This window comes from Podarcis vaucheri (assembly GCF_965113315.1).
Source record: "Podarcis vaucheri genome assembly, chromosome: 2".
Classification (NCBI taxonomy): domain Eukaryota; kingdom Metazoa; phylum Chordata; class Lepidosauria; order Squamata; family Lacertidae; genus Podarcis; species Podarcis vaucheri.
The window spans coordinates 53,715,387-53,733,574 of record NC_138760.1 but is presented as its reverse complement, the minus strand read 5'-3'; the positions used below and the strand labels follow the sequence as shown (position 1 = coordinate 53,733,574).

The window sequence follows — 18,188 nt, the reverse complement described above, 5'->3', positions numbered from 1 at the left end:
CACAATAAATGCAGCCTTAGGTGAAATCAGATGACAGTTTATTGTTTTCACAGCTTTTGTGAAAGTTCCATATTATACAATAACTTATTGTAAAAGCCACTTCTGGAACTATAGTGGATTTTTGTGCAAATATAGTGCTCTTTTCCATTTCATGGAAAGGAAAAGGGCAGAAAAATCCAGAAAAAAATCTCTTTGCAAATAATATGGAAAAGTGGCTTTTACGTTGTGTGAAAGCTCAAATATACTGTGGAAATTAACAGATAGGGAAATGGAACAAACTGCAATGTAAATGCAGCCTAGGTGATACAGTGCATGCAGTGGACATATTTTCCTATCAGTCTTGTGGAGGGCAAAGCCATACCTTTTGGGTCACCTTAGAATTGACTTTAGAAAGTGAGGCCTTTCTTGTAACATCCTAGCCTACAGGCTAGGAAGGCTAGCAGGCCAGTAAGTTGAAGAAAGGTTGCAATTCAGCTGCATCATGGAGAGACTTTGGGTAATATTCAACAGGCTGTTGATGGAGGTTTCTCCTCCATCTCTGTTCCCCCAGGCCTCAAAGGCATCCCTGTTTCTGTCTTCTCCATTCCCTGGAGAAGAATGCTGTAGGAAGTTTATAAGCAAGTTCCTTGCCCTCTGCTGATACACTATTGCTTGTTTGGTGTATCAACTTGTATTCTGCTCCTTCAAAACAAAAACCTACGGTTTCTTGATCTTCAAAAGACACCTTGGAAAACAGGTTAACTTAGCATGCAGGGCTAATGGGCAGGGACGAGTACACATGCTTATCTCCCCTCCCCACTTTTACTGCTCACCACAAGTCAGGATGATGTTACATCTGACAAGTGTACATTTTTTGTTCCTGTGTGCACAAGTAGCTGACCAGTGTACATGCAGTTATTCACATGTAGCGTTGAATGAGTGTGTAGTTTGTAACTGTGTAGACAATACTTGAGCTGTACGAAGAAGTGCACATACACTTGCACAAGCACTTGTATCGTTTTTGCAGAGGCCGCTTGTACCTGTGTTTGGCGGAAGGTGTGAGCCACCTCCTGAGCCTACTCTATGGGCCTGTATATTCCCCAGCTCTTTGCCTCTGGTACAACCCATGTTACAATTCTTTAGGAAGTTGTCAGCTGGGTCACAGAAATGGAATTTATCAAGTTTGATTAGGATGGAAGGGCAGTTTGATGCCTTAAGCTTATACAAAGATAAAGTTTTATGAGGAGACTGGCGATAAAGCAGAGTTTATTGATATATCAATTTCATTTTTTGGAGTCCTGGATTTGCCTACCACCAGGAGTCTTTTACTTCCCAACTTTAGTGATTCTAACAAATTGGTCAATAATTGCTGGCTTGGTGTTAAGTTTCATATCTCATTTTTAATTTTCATATATTGTGGTCACGGGCAAAGTTTACACTCTAATTAAGTAGGCATAAAAATGTTTCAACTGGAAAACAGATTACATTTTATCATTTGTAACACAACAGTCCTACAAAAAGTAGTCCCTGTAAACATTTAATTCAGCACTGTGTTCTACTGATTTCAGTGGCATTTAGCTGCATCTAACTGAAACTTTTGCTAGCTATTTCTTGTGAGTTTGCACTGGCAGTGCTACTTTACTCTGTCATTTTCACCCATAGGAAGTGTGAGCCCAAGATTTAAAAAAGCAATACATTCACTGAACAAAGTCCAAACATTTGACAAAACTTCAAAGGTTTTCTCCGGATGGTCTCTGTAATTGAGCATTTTCCGTGCATTAAGCCATTGCTGTTTGGTGATAAAACGTCTATTAAATGTCATGGATACATAATTTAGGATGGGTTTTTGAAAGAAAAAAATCATCCAGACTGACTGTTGGGCCAAACCTAGCTAGGAAACTGGTCTCACAGGGCTCAAGGCACTGTGATCAGTAGAAAAGTCTGGAGGAGAGACTTTTGTTCATCTTTTCCTCAACACAGGGGGCTGGCTGATAGAACAACCACAATTTCCCAGGTTGAAGGAGTGCTGGCACACTGCACAGTTACTAACTACACTAGTAGCCAAAATTGTGGAAACCTTTTGGATAAAGTGTACAGTGGTGCCTCGCAAGACGAAAAGAATCCGTTCTGTGATTCTCTTCGTCTAGCAGTTTTTTCGTCTTGCGAAGCAAGCCCATTGACGGATTAGCGCTATTAGCGGCTTTTAGCGGCTTTTAGCGGCTTATCGTCTTATTGGATCAGCTGATAACCAGCTTAGCGGCTTAGAAAAAGGGGGGAAGGGAAAAAACCCCGCAGGAACTCGCAAGACATTTTCGTCTTGCGAAGCAAGCCCATAGGAGATTCGTTTTGCGAAGCACCTCCAAAATGGAAAACTCTTTTGTCTAGTGAGTTTTCCGTCTTGCGAGGCATTCGTCTTGCGGGGCACCACTGTATTTGTAAGTGTATTTGTATAGTGGCATAGAACCTATCTGCTACTGTTGCTGCCAATCCTGCTAATGGTGGTTCATGGCGGGCAGCAGCTGTAGAAACTCAGGCTCAGTGACCTGGGTCTGCCCTAAGAGACAACCAAGACAGTGTATAACATTATATTTTAGCTTGTTCAGACACTTGCAAAGCTTGTATATTAAACAATTAAGCAATGAATAGGGCTTACCAAATTTGATTGATGGAAAATGATTAACTTATTCATTCTCCACTTCATAGTGTTAGAATGATTCACCCTTGGTGTCAAAACTGTCTCTGTGTTATTTTCTGTAACAAACGGTGAGCATGAGATCATAATTCACATGCAAATGAGAAATGTGATGTTAGCAGCAAAGGCTGTAGAACTGTTTTTCTGTATTGATACTTAATGGACACAAATACTTTAATATATTCCAGGATCATTGATTCCTAGTAAGTGTACGGATGCTGTATAAAAATAAGCATCATCATCATCATTATTAATAACAAATAGTTGAGTTTTTATATTGTTGTTTTTAAGACCAGCATTAGAAGAGCTGGGTATGTCTGCACAAATAATTTTGATTTGCTTAGTTCCTCTGGCTCATATATAGCAGCACACACATATATTTCAGAATAGTCACCAGCAGATCAGTCAAGGAATTATTGTTTTTAAAATTGTTTTTATTTTAAAAAATGGATTATTTTTTTTTACAAAAGTACATACATCATCTCTGTTTTCAGATCATACTTTCTACAGATCAGTTATATTCAATGTGAGACATTAACGTTGTAGTCGGTATAAGGTTGGGGGAGAAGAGAGGTGGAGAGGGACAGCGTGGGGAAGAAAAAGGGTAGTAAACTTTCATTCTCTTACATAGTGTCTGTGTAAGGTTTTTGTATCAGCGTTGCGTGGGTAGGTTCTATTTCTATTCATTTATTAGTTTTCATTGGCAGTGAGAGGGATTGGAGGCCAAGGGTTGCCTTAAGTTGACTGCAGTGAGTTTTGTTTGCATGTGTGAGGCGGAGGGGTTGTTGGGTCAAGATAGCCCTACCAATTTGTATGCTGACAGTGGTTTCTTGTTAGGCTGTGTGTGTAATAAAGGGGAGCCACACCAGGGTGAAGGTGTCCTCTTTTATTTGTCCCTGTGCTACTTTCAGTTTGTGGGTTAGATTTTCTATCTAGTAGGGCTGTTTCCCATACAGTTTGGTATCAATAGTGCATATTCACTCCTGATGGGTCCCTTCAGTGTCTATATGATGCTCCTGGCTGCTGAAAGTAGGTGGCTTATGAGCTCTTCCTAGTGTGAGTATGTATTATTGTCTTGGAAAATATTCAATATGGCTAGTTCTGGGGTGGCTTCTAATACCTGTTTAGTTATTTTGCATATTTCAGGTAGGGCTGATGTCCAAAAGGGTTGGATCTTGGGGCAATCCCACTACACGTGGAGGTATGTGCCTGTAGAGATGCAACCTCTCCAGCATTTTGGTGAGGTTCATGGGTGTATCGTCGCCACCTTTCGTGGTGTTAGGTACCATCTGTAGATAAGTTTCAAGTTCCGTTCTTTTGGCTGTGATGAATTTAAAGGGAGGTTTAGACCACACTTTAGTCCATTGGGTAGGGTACATTTCATAACCTATGTCGTGGACCCATTGTTTTTTGATTGAGATGAGGGGGGTTGTGGGATTCTGGAGTAATATTTTGCATATTGCGGATACCTTCCCCTTGCCATGTCCCTCTCCTGTCAGGAGAAGGTTTTCGAAGATGGTCAAAGGCCTAGTGGCTGCTGCTTTTACTGCTGGGTTGTTTAAGAAGGTGTGCAGCTGGTAGCATGTTAGTCAGGGTATTTGGGTGTCCCCTAGTTTGTCTTACATTGTGTCAGTATGGGTTTGTTATTTTTGTAGATGTTTGTTAGGCGGTGTAAGCCTTTGGCTTGCCAAGTTTTTATTTAGACGTTTCGGGCTGTGTAATGGCAGGGGAGTTAGTGGGGATAGTTTTCCTACTTTTTCGTTCCATGCTATGAGCATGGACTTTGTGAACCTGTTTAGTGTTGTAGGGATTTTCCTTTGTTTTGAAGGAATGAGTATGCTGTGGCCGAGGTGTTTTCAATTGTGTCTATCTCTGTGTATTCTCATTGTTTCATTTCGTCTTCTAGTATGTATGGGATTACGGTATGGGGTGCACTTGGCTGACAATGTAGTATAGTTATATATTGGGGATTCCTCTTCCTGAGGAGGGGAGGTGCAGGTATTTGGGGCTTATTCTTGGCTTTTTGTGTGAGAAAATAAACAAGTGTAGTTTTGTCTGTCATTTATAGAGTTGGGTTGAGGGAATCCAAATTGGCAGGGCTTGGAATATGTAGGTTAATTTTTTGGTGTGTGTGTGTGTGAGAGAGAGAGAGATCATGGCTATTTTGTCTGAGAGGGTGAAGTCGGTGTTGTTCCATTTCCTCAGGTCTTTGTTATTTTCTCACCACATGATGTTGTAGTTGTGGAGGTATAGTTTGTTAAGGTTTATGGTTATTTGTACCCCATAGTATCTGAATTTGGTGCTGCAGAGTTTCATTTTTGTGATTCTTGTCTTTTATAGCAAAATATGAAAGGAAAATACCACAGTCAGCATTTCAGCGAGACAGTACATAATGAGGATGAAACAAGAGCCCAGGGTGGGGAATGTGACCCTCCAGCTCCCAGTGGAGGCCTGACAGCATTGCAAATGTGTTGAATTCTTTGGTAGGGTGATTGCTGTGTTTGTGGGGCCTAGTGTTGTGATCATCAGGTCATCTGTGATCAGCCAAGGAATTATGAGTGACAATGTGTACAGTGGTAACTCGGGTTACAGACGCTTCAGGTTACAGACTCCTCTAACCCAGAAATAGTACCTCGGGTTAAGAACTTTGCTTCAGGATGAGAACAGAAATCGTGCGGCGGCGGTGCGGTAGCAGCAGGAGGCCCCATTAGCTAAAGTGGTACCTCAGGTTAACAACAGTTTCAGGTTAAGAACAGACCTCCAGAACGAATTAAGTTCTTAACCCGAGGTACAACTGTAGTCCAAATGGCAAGTTGGAGTTCCTTTGCTCCAGTGAATTTACTCAAAGGAAGGTCACCAAACATCTACTTAAAATTAATCCATGGGCAGCATGGTTTGCCTTTTCTAGTGGTTGGCTTGTTACTTGCAATGCCAGTCAAAACAATATGAAGATCAATGCACAGAATTAGTATTTCATCAATAAAATACAAACTTTCTCAGTTAACTTTTCTGGGGGGAAATGCTCATCAACAGTACCACTTGGGATGAGTAGACTGTAGCAGCTGTTTGGAATATGTCCCACAATATCTCTTGTGAAATCAAACTTTTTGATAAGATTTCAGAAACTTGGGAACAAATCTGACTTTCCTAGAAATGACCTAATTAGCTGATAGCATTCTGCCAGAGGCATATGGCTCAGTTGTTTTAGAAAGCTCTGTAGTTTCTTCCAAATTTCCTTCCCATTATATAATCATGGCATTATTATAGTTGCTGTAGGCTCTAAGCAGGAGACCTTTATCACTGACTGCTGCTGCTTCTGGTGCTGGTCAAATGCTCCAGGGAACAGTGATCGATCCTGAACTCTACCCCCTCTCAGTTCCAATTGCAGCAGAATATAAATTACCAGGAGGAAGTGGGCTTTTAGACATTCATATTTTCCAGAACACACAAATCAAAGTTTACATTTTCCTATTATAACAAGCAATTTAAAACTTTACCTTGAAGCCCCAAAACTGGGCATAGTTTATTAAATCAGTGCAGTTTTTACACAGTAGCCAGGAGATACATAGGCAAATGAATATGTCGAAATTTCTGAGTAATCCCAGATCAAGATGATACATTTATTGACTTCTTTAAAATAAATGGGTATGTTATGCAATAATAGTACTAAAACCATGTAGCTGTACTTTTGTCTCGGAACAATGAAAAAAGCAAAAAGGTATAGCATAAGCATGTGGGAAAGGTGAGAAAATCAATTATATTGGCACAGTAGCAATATAGTAATTGTAGAGTTCTCTTGTCAGTAAGACGAGATGAATTATGCAATATACTGAGGAATTTGGAGAAATTCCATGAAGGATGATTCAGAGCAAATGAGAGAACACATATAACATTTGATTACTAAATTGCAGGAAGTATATAGTCTATAGAAAGGGTGTAAGAGGTTCTTTCATACAGAAACTTTTTCTTGCATGTTTGCGGAGTGTGTGTGAAATTAAAACACAAAAGAGCTATCATTCTTGGGGGTGCGGTAATATATGGCAAGACAATTTCATGACAACAGTTCAAGGTTGTAAGTTAAGTGGGGCCTGTACTTTAATAAAAACAGAATTTCAGTCAACCTTTAAACTTCATTGGGAATTTAAAATAGTTAGCTCATTGACCCGATTTACAAGATCAGTCTTTTAGGTATCCTATAAGTGCAGTGGAATACAGAAGCCAGCACATACACTTAATAAAAAGTGCAAATAAAATGCAAAAGGACTGCATAAATCAGGTTAAGTGCATATTATCTGTCACATTATGTCCTGTGCACAGTGGCAGGTGGATGCTTGTTCTAGTGAGCCACCATGTTCCTAGAATGCTGAGTCTGGGAACTGGCCTAAAGATTACTAAAAATGCCTTGACTTTTTAATCTTGTTAGAAATGGAAAAGCAAATATTTTAATTACTATTGTGCATTGATTAAAACAGCAGATGTATAGATTGTGCAAGTGAGTTATACGAGTTAGTAATGTTCTTTTATGCCAGCCTTCCTCTCCGGTTTGAAATCTTGTTTTCCACACTTGCTGGTAAATCTCTTCTCTTTCAAACATGGTAATTTATTCACTGGTCTGGGAAGAAATCAGATTGTCGCTCACTGGTATGCCTCCCATCTTCAAGTTGTTTGGTCCTGTACTGGATACATAAAAAAGAAGGTTGCCTGTCAACATTTTTCTTCCTCTAGTGATCTTGTTGTAAGCCAGGGGTGGCCAACGTGGCACTCCTCCAGATGGGTTCCAACTCCCATCAGGCCCAGCTAGCATGGCCAGAGGTCAAGAATGGTGCAAGTCATAACTGAGCAACTTCTGGATGGCACCACATTGTCTGTAAGCACACCAAATAAGGCACTGTCCAACAGCTAACCCAGCAGTTTTTCTTATCACCTGGAATCTCTGTCAGAATGGTCCAGTGCTTTCTGCCCACTTAAATCAGCCTGTAGTGCTTATATGAATGCATGTCATGAAGGAATTCCAATCCACTCCAACGCCAAGCAGTGATGTTTATTTTTATGTTAAATATTTAACTTGCCTTTCTGTATAAAACCCCAAAGTGGCTTAGGTGGCATGGGATTCCTTAAAAAACTAGCTACTAAGACTTGCTGAGTCCCACTGCAACACCCTCTTCTCTGCTACAACACTAGAGCAGGATGTGTGGCCACAGCCAAGATGATGGTGCTCCTACATCCTTGGAGGTAGGCAGCAGATGTATATATTCAGTATGACAGCTGCAAGGCAGGTCTTTGGTATTTTTGCTTTTCATTGAGAGATTCCCTTTCAGGCTTGTCTCAAAGGAGTTTAAACCCGCAAGATTCCACACTCGCATCTAAGCTCTTAGGAGTATCATTTCTATATTCTCTATCCTGTATTACTGCAAGTGCAAACCTGATACAGTGGTACCCCGCAAGACGAATGCCTCGCAAGACGGAAAACCCGCAAGACGAAAGGGTTTTCTGTTTTGGAGGCGCTTCGCAAGACGAATTTCCCTATGGGCTTGCATCGCAAGACGAAAGCCCATAGGAAAATGCTGGCGGTCGGGAGCAAAGACTTTCGCCCACAGCCGGCCTTCAGAAGAGGACCTCTTCTGAAGGCCGGCGGGGGGCAAAAGTCTTTGCTCCCCCCGCCTGCCTTCCCCCCGCCTGCCCCGGGCGATCTTAAAATGCTGGCGGGCGGGAGCGAAGCGTTCGCTGCCGACCCCCAGCATTTTAAAATCTCCAAGGGACAGCAGAGAAGTCTCTGTCCCGGGGAGATTTTAAAATGCTGGGGGTCGGGAGCGAAGCGTTAGCTGCCGACCCCCAGCATTTTAAAATCTCCCCGTGTCCCGGGGAGATTTTAAAATGCCGGGGGTCGGGAGCGAAGCGCTGCTGACCCCCAGCATTTTAAAATCTCCCCGTGTCCCGGGAAGGTTTTAAAATGCTGGGGGTCGGGAGCGAAGCGCTGCCGAACCCCAGCATTTTAAAATCTCCCCGTGTCCCGGGAAGATTTTAAAATGCTGGGGGTCGGCAGCGCTTCGCTCCCGACCCCCAGCATTTTAAAACGCTGTTCCGAAGGGGGGGCGGGGACACCTGCCCCAGCCGCCCCACTTCGGAAAGCTGTTCCGAAGTGGGGAGGGGGGGCGGGGACACCTGCCCCAGCCGCCCCACTTCGGAAAGCTGTTCCGAAGTGGGGCGGGGGGGCGGGGACACCTGCCCCAGCCGCCCCACTTCGGAAAGCTGTTCCGAAGTGGGGCGGGGGGCGGGAACACCTTCTGAAGGCGGGCAGGGGGCGAAAGTCTTTGTCCCCCCTGCCTGCCTTCCCAGGGGCTTTTAAATCGCCCCGGACAGCGGAGAAGTCCTCCGCTGTCCCAGGGTTTTTTAAAATGCTGGGGGTGGGGGGGAAAGCCCTTGTCCCCCCCCCAGCCTTCAGAAGGCGGTCTGAAGGCGGTTTCCCTAATTGATTTTCAATGCATTCCTATGGGAAACCGTGCTTCGCAAGACGAAAAAACCGCAAGACGAAGAGACTTGCGGAACGAATTAATTTCGTCTTGCGAGGCACCACTGTACTTAAAACCAGACTTTAAAGTGCAGGGAGATTTCAGAAAACAAACAGTGAATCAAATCTGAAGGTTGTTACTAAGGTTGCTGTCCCTTTGAAGGGGAAAACTTCCTTGTTCTAAGGAACTCTAATGAAGTCAAAATATAGGTTGGCTGACTGATGAATTAAAGCCTAGCTTTTGCTTGGCTCTTATTAGTGAAAGAAGTGGCTTTTAAAAATATGTTCCCTCTTGTCCCACAAGCTGTTCACTTTTGATGTGATTTGATTTACTACTTCAAGGCTGCAAAATTGTGCACACTTAGTTGGAACTATTCCTATTTGCTCAAAAGCAAATGACACTGAGTTTTAAACATGTACATGATCAAAATGCAAGTAAGATACTCCTGAACTCTACACTTGTGAGGTCAACATAAAAGCTAGATTACCTGTAAGAGCTTTTTTTGTAAAGTATTTTTTAAAAACAGGAGTTAAAGAAAATCTTAGTGGCAGATACTAGGTGTGAGCTGATGCTGGGAACACATGCAAGATAATAAAACCAGTGGCGGCTACTACTGCTGCATTGGGGAACCTATAGCTCTCCAGGTGCTGTTAGACTACAACTCCCTTCATCCCTCACCATCAGTCACGGGCTGACAATACTGATTTACCTTACAGTATTGTAGCAAGAAGTACTGAAATATTCTATATGGCATCCTTTGAATACTTTAATGTTAGTGATCATAGTCAGCTAAAACAAAACACGATTCTTGTCTTTTATAGCAACTTATGAAAGGGAAATACCAGTTAGAAATCTTCCAGCATTTCAGCGAGACAGTACATATAAAATGGCAGAATTTGGTATCCTTTCATGCACCACAAGAAATACTAGCACCCTCTGCATTTCTAGGTTGCATATTTTGTTTTGATATTGGAGTTTAGAAAATAATAACATTTGAAAAAACCCTGAAACTTATCAACTTTAAATAGATGTCAGCTGTAATCCAGCACTTGCCTGAACTGTATGTTGCTTTGCAGGCAAGATGTGATTTCATTGAAAGAAGAAAGTTTTGCCTAGAGTACATGAAATGCAGCATTGTTAACACCTTCTATACAAATGTGTATGGAAGCACCACAGTGTAATGTGTGTACCAACTTGCCTACTATGAACTAAACAGAAATGTGCTCTGTAGTGCTGCTACTGTGTGGTTGAGTTGTTCAACTCACATGGCTTTTGTTTTTGTTTTTTTTGAAATCTTAACGAAGCATTAAATTTTTGCTGGGTTGGCAAATAAATCAGGCCAGGAGTACAAGTGAAGGTCAAATGAGACTTCTTGTGTTAACCTAATATTAAAATTGCTGTGCTGGAGCATGCTGTGCATACAGAATAGGTAAATATTAAAAATAATGCAGTGAGCAGATCGATTTCCTCAGTAGGGCTTTTCGGGTTGTGCGTCTTCAGTTCCTCACATTTTCAATGCAAGTTACAAGATCTGATTTGAAAACTCAGGGAAAAGGTGGAGCTCATCAGCAGCTAGAAGCTGATCAGACACCACTATTCAGTTGAGCCCCAACTTGAAATTTTTCACTTACTATTGTTTTGAAGAGCTGGTTCACTTTCTTCTTTTTTAGAGTTTTCCTGTCTACCTCCAAGATGGGAGGAGGGATGCTTGCCTGGCTCATCCTCTGTGGTGCATTTGGTTCCTCAGGTGGGGGGCAGCACACGGACATAGTTACCCCTTAAAAACAAGCAAACACTGGTACTTAATGAAGTAACAAGAGAGAGCCCAAATTAATTAATTCTAAAAAAATCGGCATGCAGAAAATGTAACTCCCTGTCTTCCCATGGTTGGACAATGGCAACAATTAAACAGCTTGACACAAACTGTGAAAGCAAAAAGACTTTTTGCCTCTTAGGGCTTCCATTCCAACTGCATGCACAAGGATCAAGATGACTGGTAACTGTTGCTACCCAAGGATCTCTGCAGAAGCACCTGTTCCAGAATAAATGACCTGTCTTATAGGATTCGCCCTACTCCAGATCCAGTGCAATGGAAGGGTTTGGCCTTCTCCCCATCTGTCAGGTAGCTCCCAAGATTCCAGCAAGATTAATAATTTCACTCCTTCTCTAATATGATTGTTTGGATGCTGTGCATCTGGGAATTCGCTGACAATTGTCCACAAGAGCTTTAGTTAATCAAGTGAAGAGTAAGAACTGCTAATCAAGAAAGAGCAAGGCAGAGGAGTGGGATACCCGCCTCCATTATTGCATTTATCAGGGGTGGGTTTTTGTTTTGCTAAATATATGTCCAAACACTCTTCCTTCTTTTCTGTGCTGCACAAAATACCTGTCCCGCCACTTCACAAGTTCTTAACTGCAACAGCAATGAAATATTTATGTTCCTTTGATTTTGCTGTTACTCTTTATTACTCTGATGCTGGCACAAAAGTGTCTATACTTGTGAGTTTCTAAATGGCTCTGATGCCTGTGAGGACTATCTGAGCACATAGCTTGTGTTTGCGTCTGCGCACTCTATACACACAGTGATAGTTAAAGGACTCGAGTGATAGTAATCTTAACTGATTGTAACTGTTATAATGATTAGGCAACATTGAATAAAATATTAGTTGATGCTTGGCCTGTATCAAAATGTCTGCTTCAGGCACTAAAACATTAATATAATACTTAATATTCAACACATTTTGAATTTTAAAAGATTGAAGTTCTTTTTTAAAACAACAGTGAACTGAAGCAGCCTATTTTATTTTATTTTATTTTAATTACTAGCAGCCCCAAAGTACAGAGTTCTCATTCTCTTATCCCAATTGCCTTACCTGGAATAGTTGGCATAGAACGGCTGGCAAAGCTCATTTGCTTGAGAACAGATGTTTTGTGAGGTACACCCAGATGTTCAGAAAGATTCGTGTCACTCATAAATGCATGTTTTCTTGACAGCTGTGCAGTAACACACAAATCATTCAGTACTCAGGAGGGGGAATTAACCGATTTTAACAGTTGCATATAGGGTAAAATTATTCGTGCGAGTTTTACTTGTGTTGGCAAACATAATTTTTTTTCAATTATTTGAAGAGACTACTGCTTCCTCACAAGTGAAGCTGCCCCTGGCTAAGCCAGAAGAATGCAAAATGCTTCATTTAATAACTAAAGATCAGTAAAGCCAAGCAGTCATTTTATTGACTCAGGTATGATGCCTAAGACCATTAAAATCAATGGGAGTTTTTTCCTCTGTAATTCAGTAGAATATGAACTGTGCTCTAAAAATACAGTCCACTGGGAGGTTTTGTACAAGTTATCTTGAAGCTAATGAGACTTGCCCAAGGGCACAAAGGAGGTTATAGCATCCTTGAAATCTTACTTAGTCAAGCAAGGGGAGCCACTTCCATTTCTTTACTTATAGACACTGAATGCAGAGGAAAGATCACCCAAGCACACTTCTATTTTCTTACAATGGTCTCATTTGCATGTCACAGTAAACATACTTTCTCTATATGAGCAAAACATACCCACTTCACTCTTTTCCACTGTTGCAAGGAGTGGGGAGGGAATCCACAACTCTTAATATAGCATTAGGTCTTAACCAGGGACTGTAGTTTCACTCCCAACACACAGTTCTGTACACAGAAGCCAAATAGACTGGATCTTTCTACAACACTGGTGAAGTATTGACCACCATACCTGGAGCAGTAGGCTGGTTTGGGGCGGATGGGGGGAGGAAGAGGTTATTTGGCAACAGAGGAGAATGGTTGGGGTCTCAGGGGGAACAGCCAGCAGCTCTTTCGGCTGTCCCTGAGCTTCTGCCTAACTCTAATGGTTTTTACCCTGTCACAAAACTGAAATGAGGCAGAAGCTTTGATCTATAGGATATCACCAACAGAAAGCCAGAAAAATCCCACAGAGCCATAGTAATTAGACATACATGCTCAAGGACACATGCTAAATTTCTGAAGGTTAAATAACTGGTGTCATATTCACTTCTCTACCCCATCTTTCTTTATTTGGCAAAGGTGTGGCCAATACTCTAAATCTGTTCAACATCTGCTTGGCAGGCACAAATTAAGTTTTAGTCATTTATGCCATGATAGTCTTTAAAAACTGAATTTTATACTGATCTCAGCAAGCATATGAAACATATTTAGAATTATTGAATTTTAAAAGTTATGTATGTTTACATTTTATGTGATCACAAAAGGGAGTTAATTTAATCCTGGGGTGAACAGTAAATGAAGCTGATGACCATTTAATAAGGTCTTAAACAGATTATATTGGGATAGAACTTTATGTCCTTTGTAACAATTCTTCCAAAGGATTTATGATTCAAAGTGATTTTTAGTTCGCTTTGCTTCGGGATAGTAAACTAAATTAGATGAGGCTTTTTTACTGAACTGTTTCTGATTTTTGCTTTAATGACGTTGCTTTTTTAATACTCAAAAACATTTGGTTCTTAGGGGTGATGTTATAAAATTGTGCAATGCAAGTCAGGCTGATGATATATTAGTGTGATCAAAGTGCTCAAATGATAGATCGCACAAAAAGGTGCCAATGGTGTAGTCTGCAGCTTGGCACTGTTTATAGAGCACAGTTTGCAAACTTGCAATGCCCTAACAATATTTAATTTCCTTAAGAAGACTCAAGAGGGATAGGTGGTCATTATGAAAGTATCCAACAGCAATCAGGACCACAAAAGTGCAGCCAACTTCTTTCTTCTGGATCACTGCTACAACCTCCCACCAAACAAGCCATCTGACTGTCACCAACAGTAAAAAAAATGAATAATCTAGTTTAGGTCAGGATATATTCCCAGTCTCCTTGATTGTTAAGCATACTGTAACTATACAGGTTCACTTATACCAGATGTGGGGAGCCTTTGGCCCTCCAGATGTTGCTGAACTACAACTCCCAACATCCTTGGCCTTGCCTGCTAGGGCTGATGCTAGGAGTTAGCGTTCAGCAACACCTGACATGTTCCATTAAGCAAATGTATCTTCCACCATTTTCCAAGATGAGTGTCACATCTTGCAAGAAAACCACATTTTTTTTCTTTCATGGACATTGATACTTTAAGGGACACATACTGTCCAGAAAACAAACGTCGAATATGAAATTGACAGTTTGTACTTCAGAATTATAACGAGACTACTCATCTATAACAACGTACACTTTTCAAATCAAGAAGTTCAGGTGATGCTTTTTCATCTGCAAAGACCACACTGCTTCTCTTTGCTCTCTTCTTGCACTTTCTCAGCTTAACTTCAGGCAGGGGACTTGCCAGGCGTACATTCTCATCTGACACTGACTTGGTAGCCTTGGGAGACAGGACTTCCAGTTCAAAGCTGCGGATCGAAATTGAGGCAAAGCACTTTTAATTATTATGCCCATAGCACTGCTCCTATATTGAAAGATGATTCTATTCAGCATTGCAGGCCCATTATGCAAGACAGCTCGGGATTTCCTCAGGTGGGCATATGCATGAAGCTGATGGAGGAGAATAGAAGATGAGGGTCAGAGCAGGTTTATTGGGGAAAGTACCTTTATGTAGTCTTTTTTTGTAGTGGCACAAATGCAGCTGAAAGGAAATGGATGGAACAAGAAGTGACAACAAAGCAATAAACAGCAGATGACCTCAGAAGATTCTCGCAGAGGTAAGGTGCTGGAAGTTGTGGCGAAGAGTTCAGGGCATGGCTAAAATAAGCCTGCTAGGGCAGGCTTCCCCAAACTCGGCCCCCCAGCTGTTTTGGGACTACAACGCCCATCATCCCTAGCTAACAGGACCAGTGGACAGGGATGATGGGAATTGTACTCCCAAAACAGCTGGAGGGCCGAGTCTGGGGATACCTGTGCTAGGGTGAGAGAGGGGAGCTTGGGACCAGAAACAAAACACTTGAAATGTCTGCTCTAAATACTTCTGTGGGTAAGAAAAACAAACTGCATATAAATAGGTAACAATGGTACAGCAATTCTTTGTTATGATTTGCAATTTATTTATATACTGATTGTATGCCCAAATGGCTTCTAAGCAGTTTACAACTATAAAACCAATCCATGGTTAAAATGCACGCAAAATTAAAATATCCTTAGTTAAAATATCCAAGAAAACAATAAGAATAACAGTTAAAAGAATATTTGAAATACAGTTAAAACAATAAAATCAATAGGTTTTTTTATAATTCTAGGCTTTATTTCTTCACTGTCTATTGGTGATGTAGCAACTCCAGGATAGTTCATTAGCTGACTATATTAATTAACAGAGCATCTTTGGCATCATCATAATTAGAGGACCTTCTTTTGTTACTTTGGAGGACAATGGTGCCCAATTAGAAGTTACCAAATTATCTTAAAATACGTGGACAGAATCCAGGAAGGCAACACTCATGTTTTAAAAACAGTGTGTTTTCAAGCTCTCATGTTTCCTCTGTGAATAAAGCACACATATTTTCATTTGCCCAATGCATATTTTTGTGGCTATGACTCCTGAAAACACTGTAAGTAGCAAGTTGTGCTGGAATGAGAATTAGTAAGTCTTCAAAGGTTCACCAGCGATCTATGTAGTCAGATTGCCATTGCAAAATTCAAAAGTAGCTTTTAGTATTGAAATGGGTTTCCCTAAGAAATATAAAAGATTAAAAAACCTTTCTCAGCTGAGTCATCACATGCTGTATTTCCTCAGGATTCTTACTGTCTCGGCTAAGCCATTGCATGCTAGTTCAGAATTCAGTGGAAGGAATCTTAACAGGGACCAGGCAGTCTGAACATATAAAAGCAACTCTGGTCTGGCTGCACTGGTTTCCACTGTGTTTCTGGGCCCAGTTCAAAGTACCAGTTTTGTTCTGTAATAATAATTTTGTTATTTGTACCCTGCCCATTTGACTGGGTTCCCCAAGCCACTCTGGGGGTCTTCCAGCATATGCATAATAAATCATAATAAAATCATAATAAATCATAATAAAATACAAAAACATAATATGCAGATTTGGAACCGCAGTGCCTTTCAGAGAATTGCTTCTATTCTCTCTTTACTCCTAAGCATTTGTTTGTTAATTTTGTCTCCTGCTACTTGATTTTTTATTGTTTGCTAGCTTGTTGTTTTAGATCATCATCATTATGCTGATGTACTTGGGGAATGGTTGGGAGCTAGTATATGATTACTATTATGCTCTAGTGTAATTTTTTTAAAATTCTCTGTAGTATTATTAAGTTGCTTTGATAACTTTGTTGTATAACGTGAAATTGTAATAGGAAGATGAAGGAGAAGGGAGGAAGAGGAGAAGGAGAAAACTCCTGCCATATCTGTATGGGATGGTCAGTATAAAACTCACCTTTCTGCAGTAGTCTTGCTTGGTGTACCACAGTCTGAATTCATAGAGGACAGGGAAATAATAGACATCTGACGATACGATCGCAGCATAGATGTTGGCCGACCAACTCGCCTATCATCAAAATCCGGCTGAATAGGAAATATAAGGTAGTTAATCTTCCCTGGTGGAAAGGGAGATCGGTATTTACCATGAGGTAGAACAGATAAAACTCAAATACCTCAGCAAGGCATTTAACCCTTGATTTTGTTTTCCTTTGATTTAATCCCATTTGTAAAGTTTGCAAATTAAGTGGAAAATAAACAGCGTGTTGTTGGAAGATAATAGCGGAAAGCATGTATTGAAGACATAAAGGTAGCTCAACTTGGAGCTCAGCAAGGTTCAGTGATGGCATACTAACCTAACACACCCTTTCCCTGCATCTTGTTCAATTTTCTAACCTTGGTGTTTCTACTGTAACTGGTTTAGAGAGTTAATGTTTAGACTTCAGTTGTTCAAGGAGAAACTCTGTATACTGGCACTACACCCTATTTTTGAAAAATGAACCAGACAGCATGCAAGGGTCTCTATTTTTCTTTTTAACCAACCTTGAAAATGTAAACGAGGCGGCTACAGTAAACTTGCAAGTTGCACTTGTTTCACTTAAGCAATCACAACCTTATACAAATGATGGAGATAAATTAATAAATGGAGAGCAGAAAAAAACCCACCATTCCCTGCTCTCCATATATTTATTTTTCCTCCCACCTGCACACCCAGTGGGGTTTCCTCGCTTACCAGGCTTTGGGAAGGCAGCACAAGGGCTCTGACAGCATCCTAGAGTCCTTGCTGCACTTTCCCAAAGCCCAGTAAGCATGACTGTGCCTTCCTTACTGGCCTCCATGAAGGAAGTGCAAGGGCTCTGGGAGCATCCCAGAGGCAGGCAAGGAAGATGCAGCCATGCTCACTGGGGACTGGGAAGCTGCTGGGGCCCTTCCACGACCTTCCCAGACCCCAATAAGCAGCCTTAAAGGGAGGGGGCAGTTCCAGGGGTTCCTGACTTTGCATGATTATGCCTTTGTACTTAAAATAATTCCTGCTGGCTGAGGACTTTCTTCATTCACCCACAGATCAGCCTGAGAAAGGCTGCCTACAGCAGCTCAGTATGTCCAGGAAAGATCAAGTCTCCGGGGTTAGTGCAATCCATGACTAACTGAGCTGTATTTTGAACTTAGATCACCCCCTTGATTTTCAGCTCACATTATCGAAGAAGCAGAAATTTCTTCAGTTACCTAGCATTAAGGCAGAGAAGCTATTCTCAACATGTACATGGTGTAAAAACCTGCCACCTCCCTGAGTTTAATACTTGAAAGTCAGGGCCTTTTAAAATAAAACAGATTTCAGAGATATTATGAAGCCTCTATGGAAATTGGTATGTAATCTCATACTTCAGGCTCCATTCTGACGCTGTCTCATTTCACTCAGAGAGCCACCTCCGGCAAGAAACTCAGGAAAGCCATTTAGAGCTCCCAAGTTTATTTTCAAATACATTTTACATTTTATATGCAGTGGGAATTGCTTCTCATCTGGTGAACCCCAGGTTCAGAGAGAAGACACAATCACACAGCTGCATTTCACAGGTAAAGAGAACATACCAGC

General features: G+C 41.2%; 1 protein-coding gene and 1 long non-coding RNA gene across 14 annotated transcripts in view; one reads left to right on the top strand and one right to left on the bottom strand.

Annotated features, from left to right (window-relative positions):
• The window catches only part of LOC309526810, a 42,097-nt gene that overhangs the window by 22,095 nt on the left and 1,814 nt on the right, over positions 1-18,188 (top strand). For 4 of the 11 annotated variants that reach the window (XR_014216935.1, XR_014216936.1, XR_014216937.1 and 1 more), the window contains 3 exons: positions 14,790-14,879; positions 16,474-16,536; positions 18,099-18,169. This is a non-coding gene — a long non-coding RNA (uncharacterized lncRNA). Of the gene's footprint in view, positions 1-14,789; positions 14,894-16,473; positions 16,537-17,659; positions 17,722-18,098; positions 18,170-18,188 lie in introns of all 11 variants that reach the window. The other 7 variants (XR_014216939.1, XR_014216944.1, XR_014216938.1 and 4 more) reach the window with 4 other exon arrangements.
• The window catches only part of DOCK2 (dedicator of cytokinesis 2), a 258,167-nt gene continuing 246,142 nt past the window's right edge, over positions 6,164-18,188 (bottom strand). For all 3 annotated transcript variants that reach the window (XM_082212994.1, XM_082212996.1, XM_082212995.1), the window contains 5 exons: positions 16,554-16,681; positions 14,396-14,570; positions 12,054-12,174; positions 10,812-10,957; positions 6,164-7,347 (listed from right to left, as the gene is read on the bottom strand). In XM_082212994.1, coding sequence (XP_082069120.1) covers positions 7,276-7,347; positions 10,812-10,957; positions 12,054-12,174; positions 14,396-14,570; positions 16,554-16,681 — 642 coding nt within the window. In that variant the 3' untranslated portion in view covers positions 6,164-7,275. The remainder of the gene's footprint in view (positions 7,348-10,811; positions 10,958-12,053; positions 12,175-14,395; positions 14,571-16,553; positions 16,682-18,188) is intronic.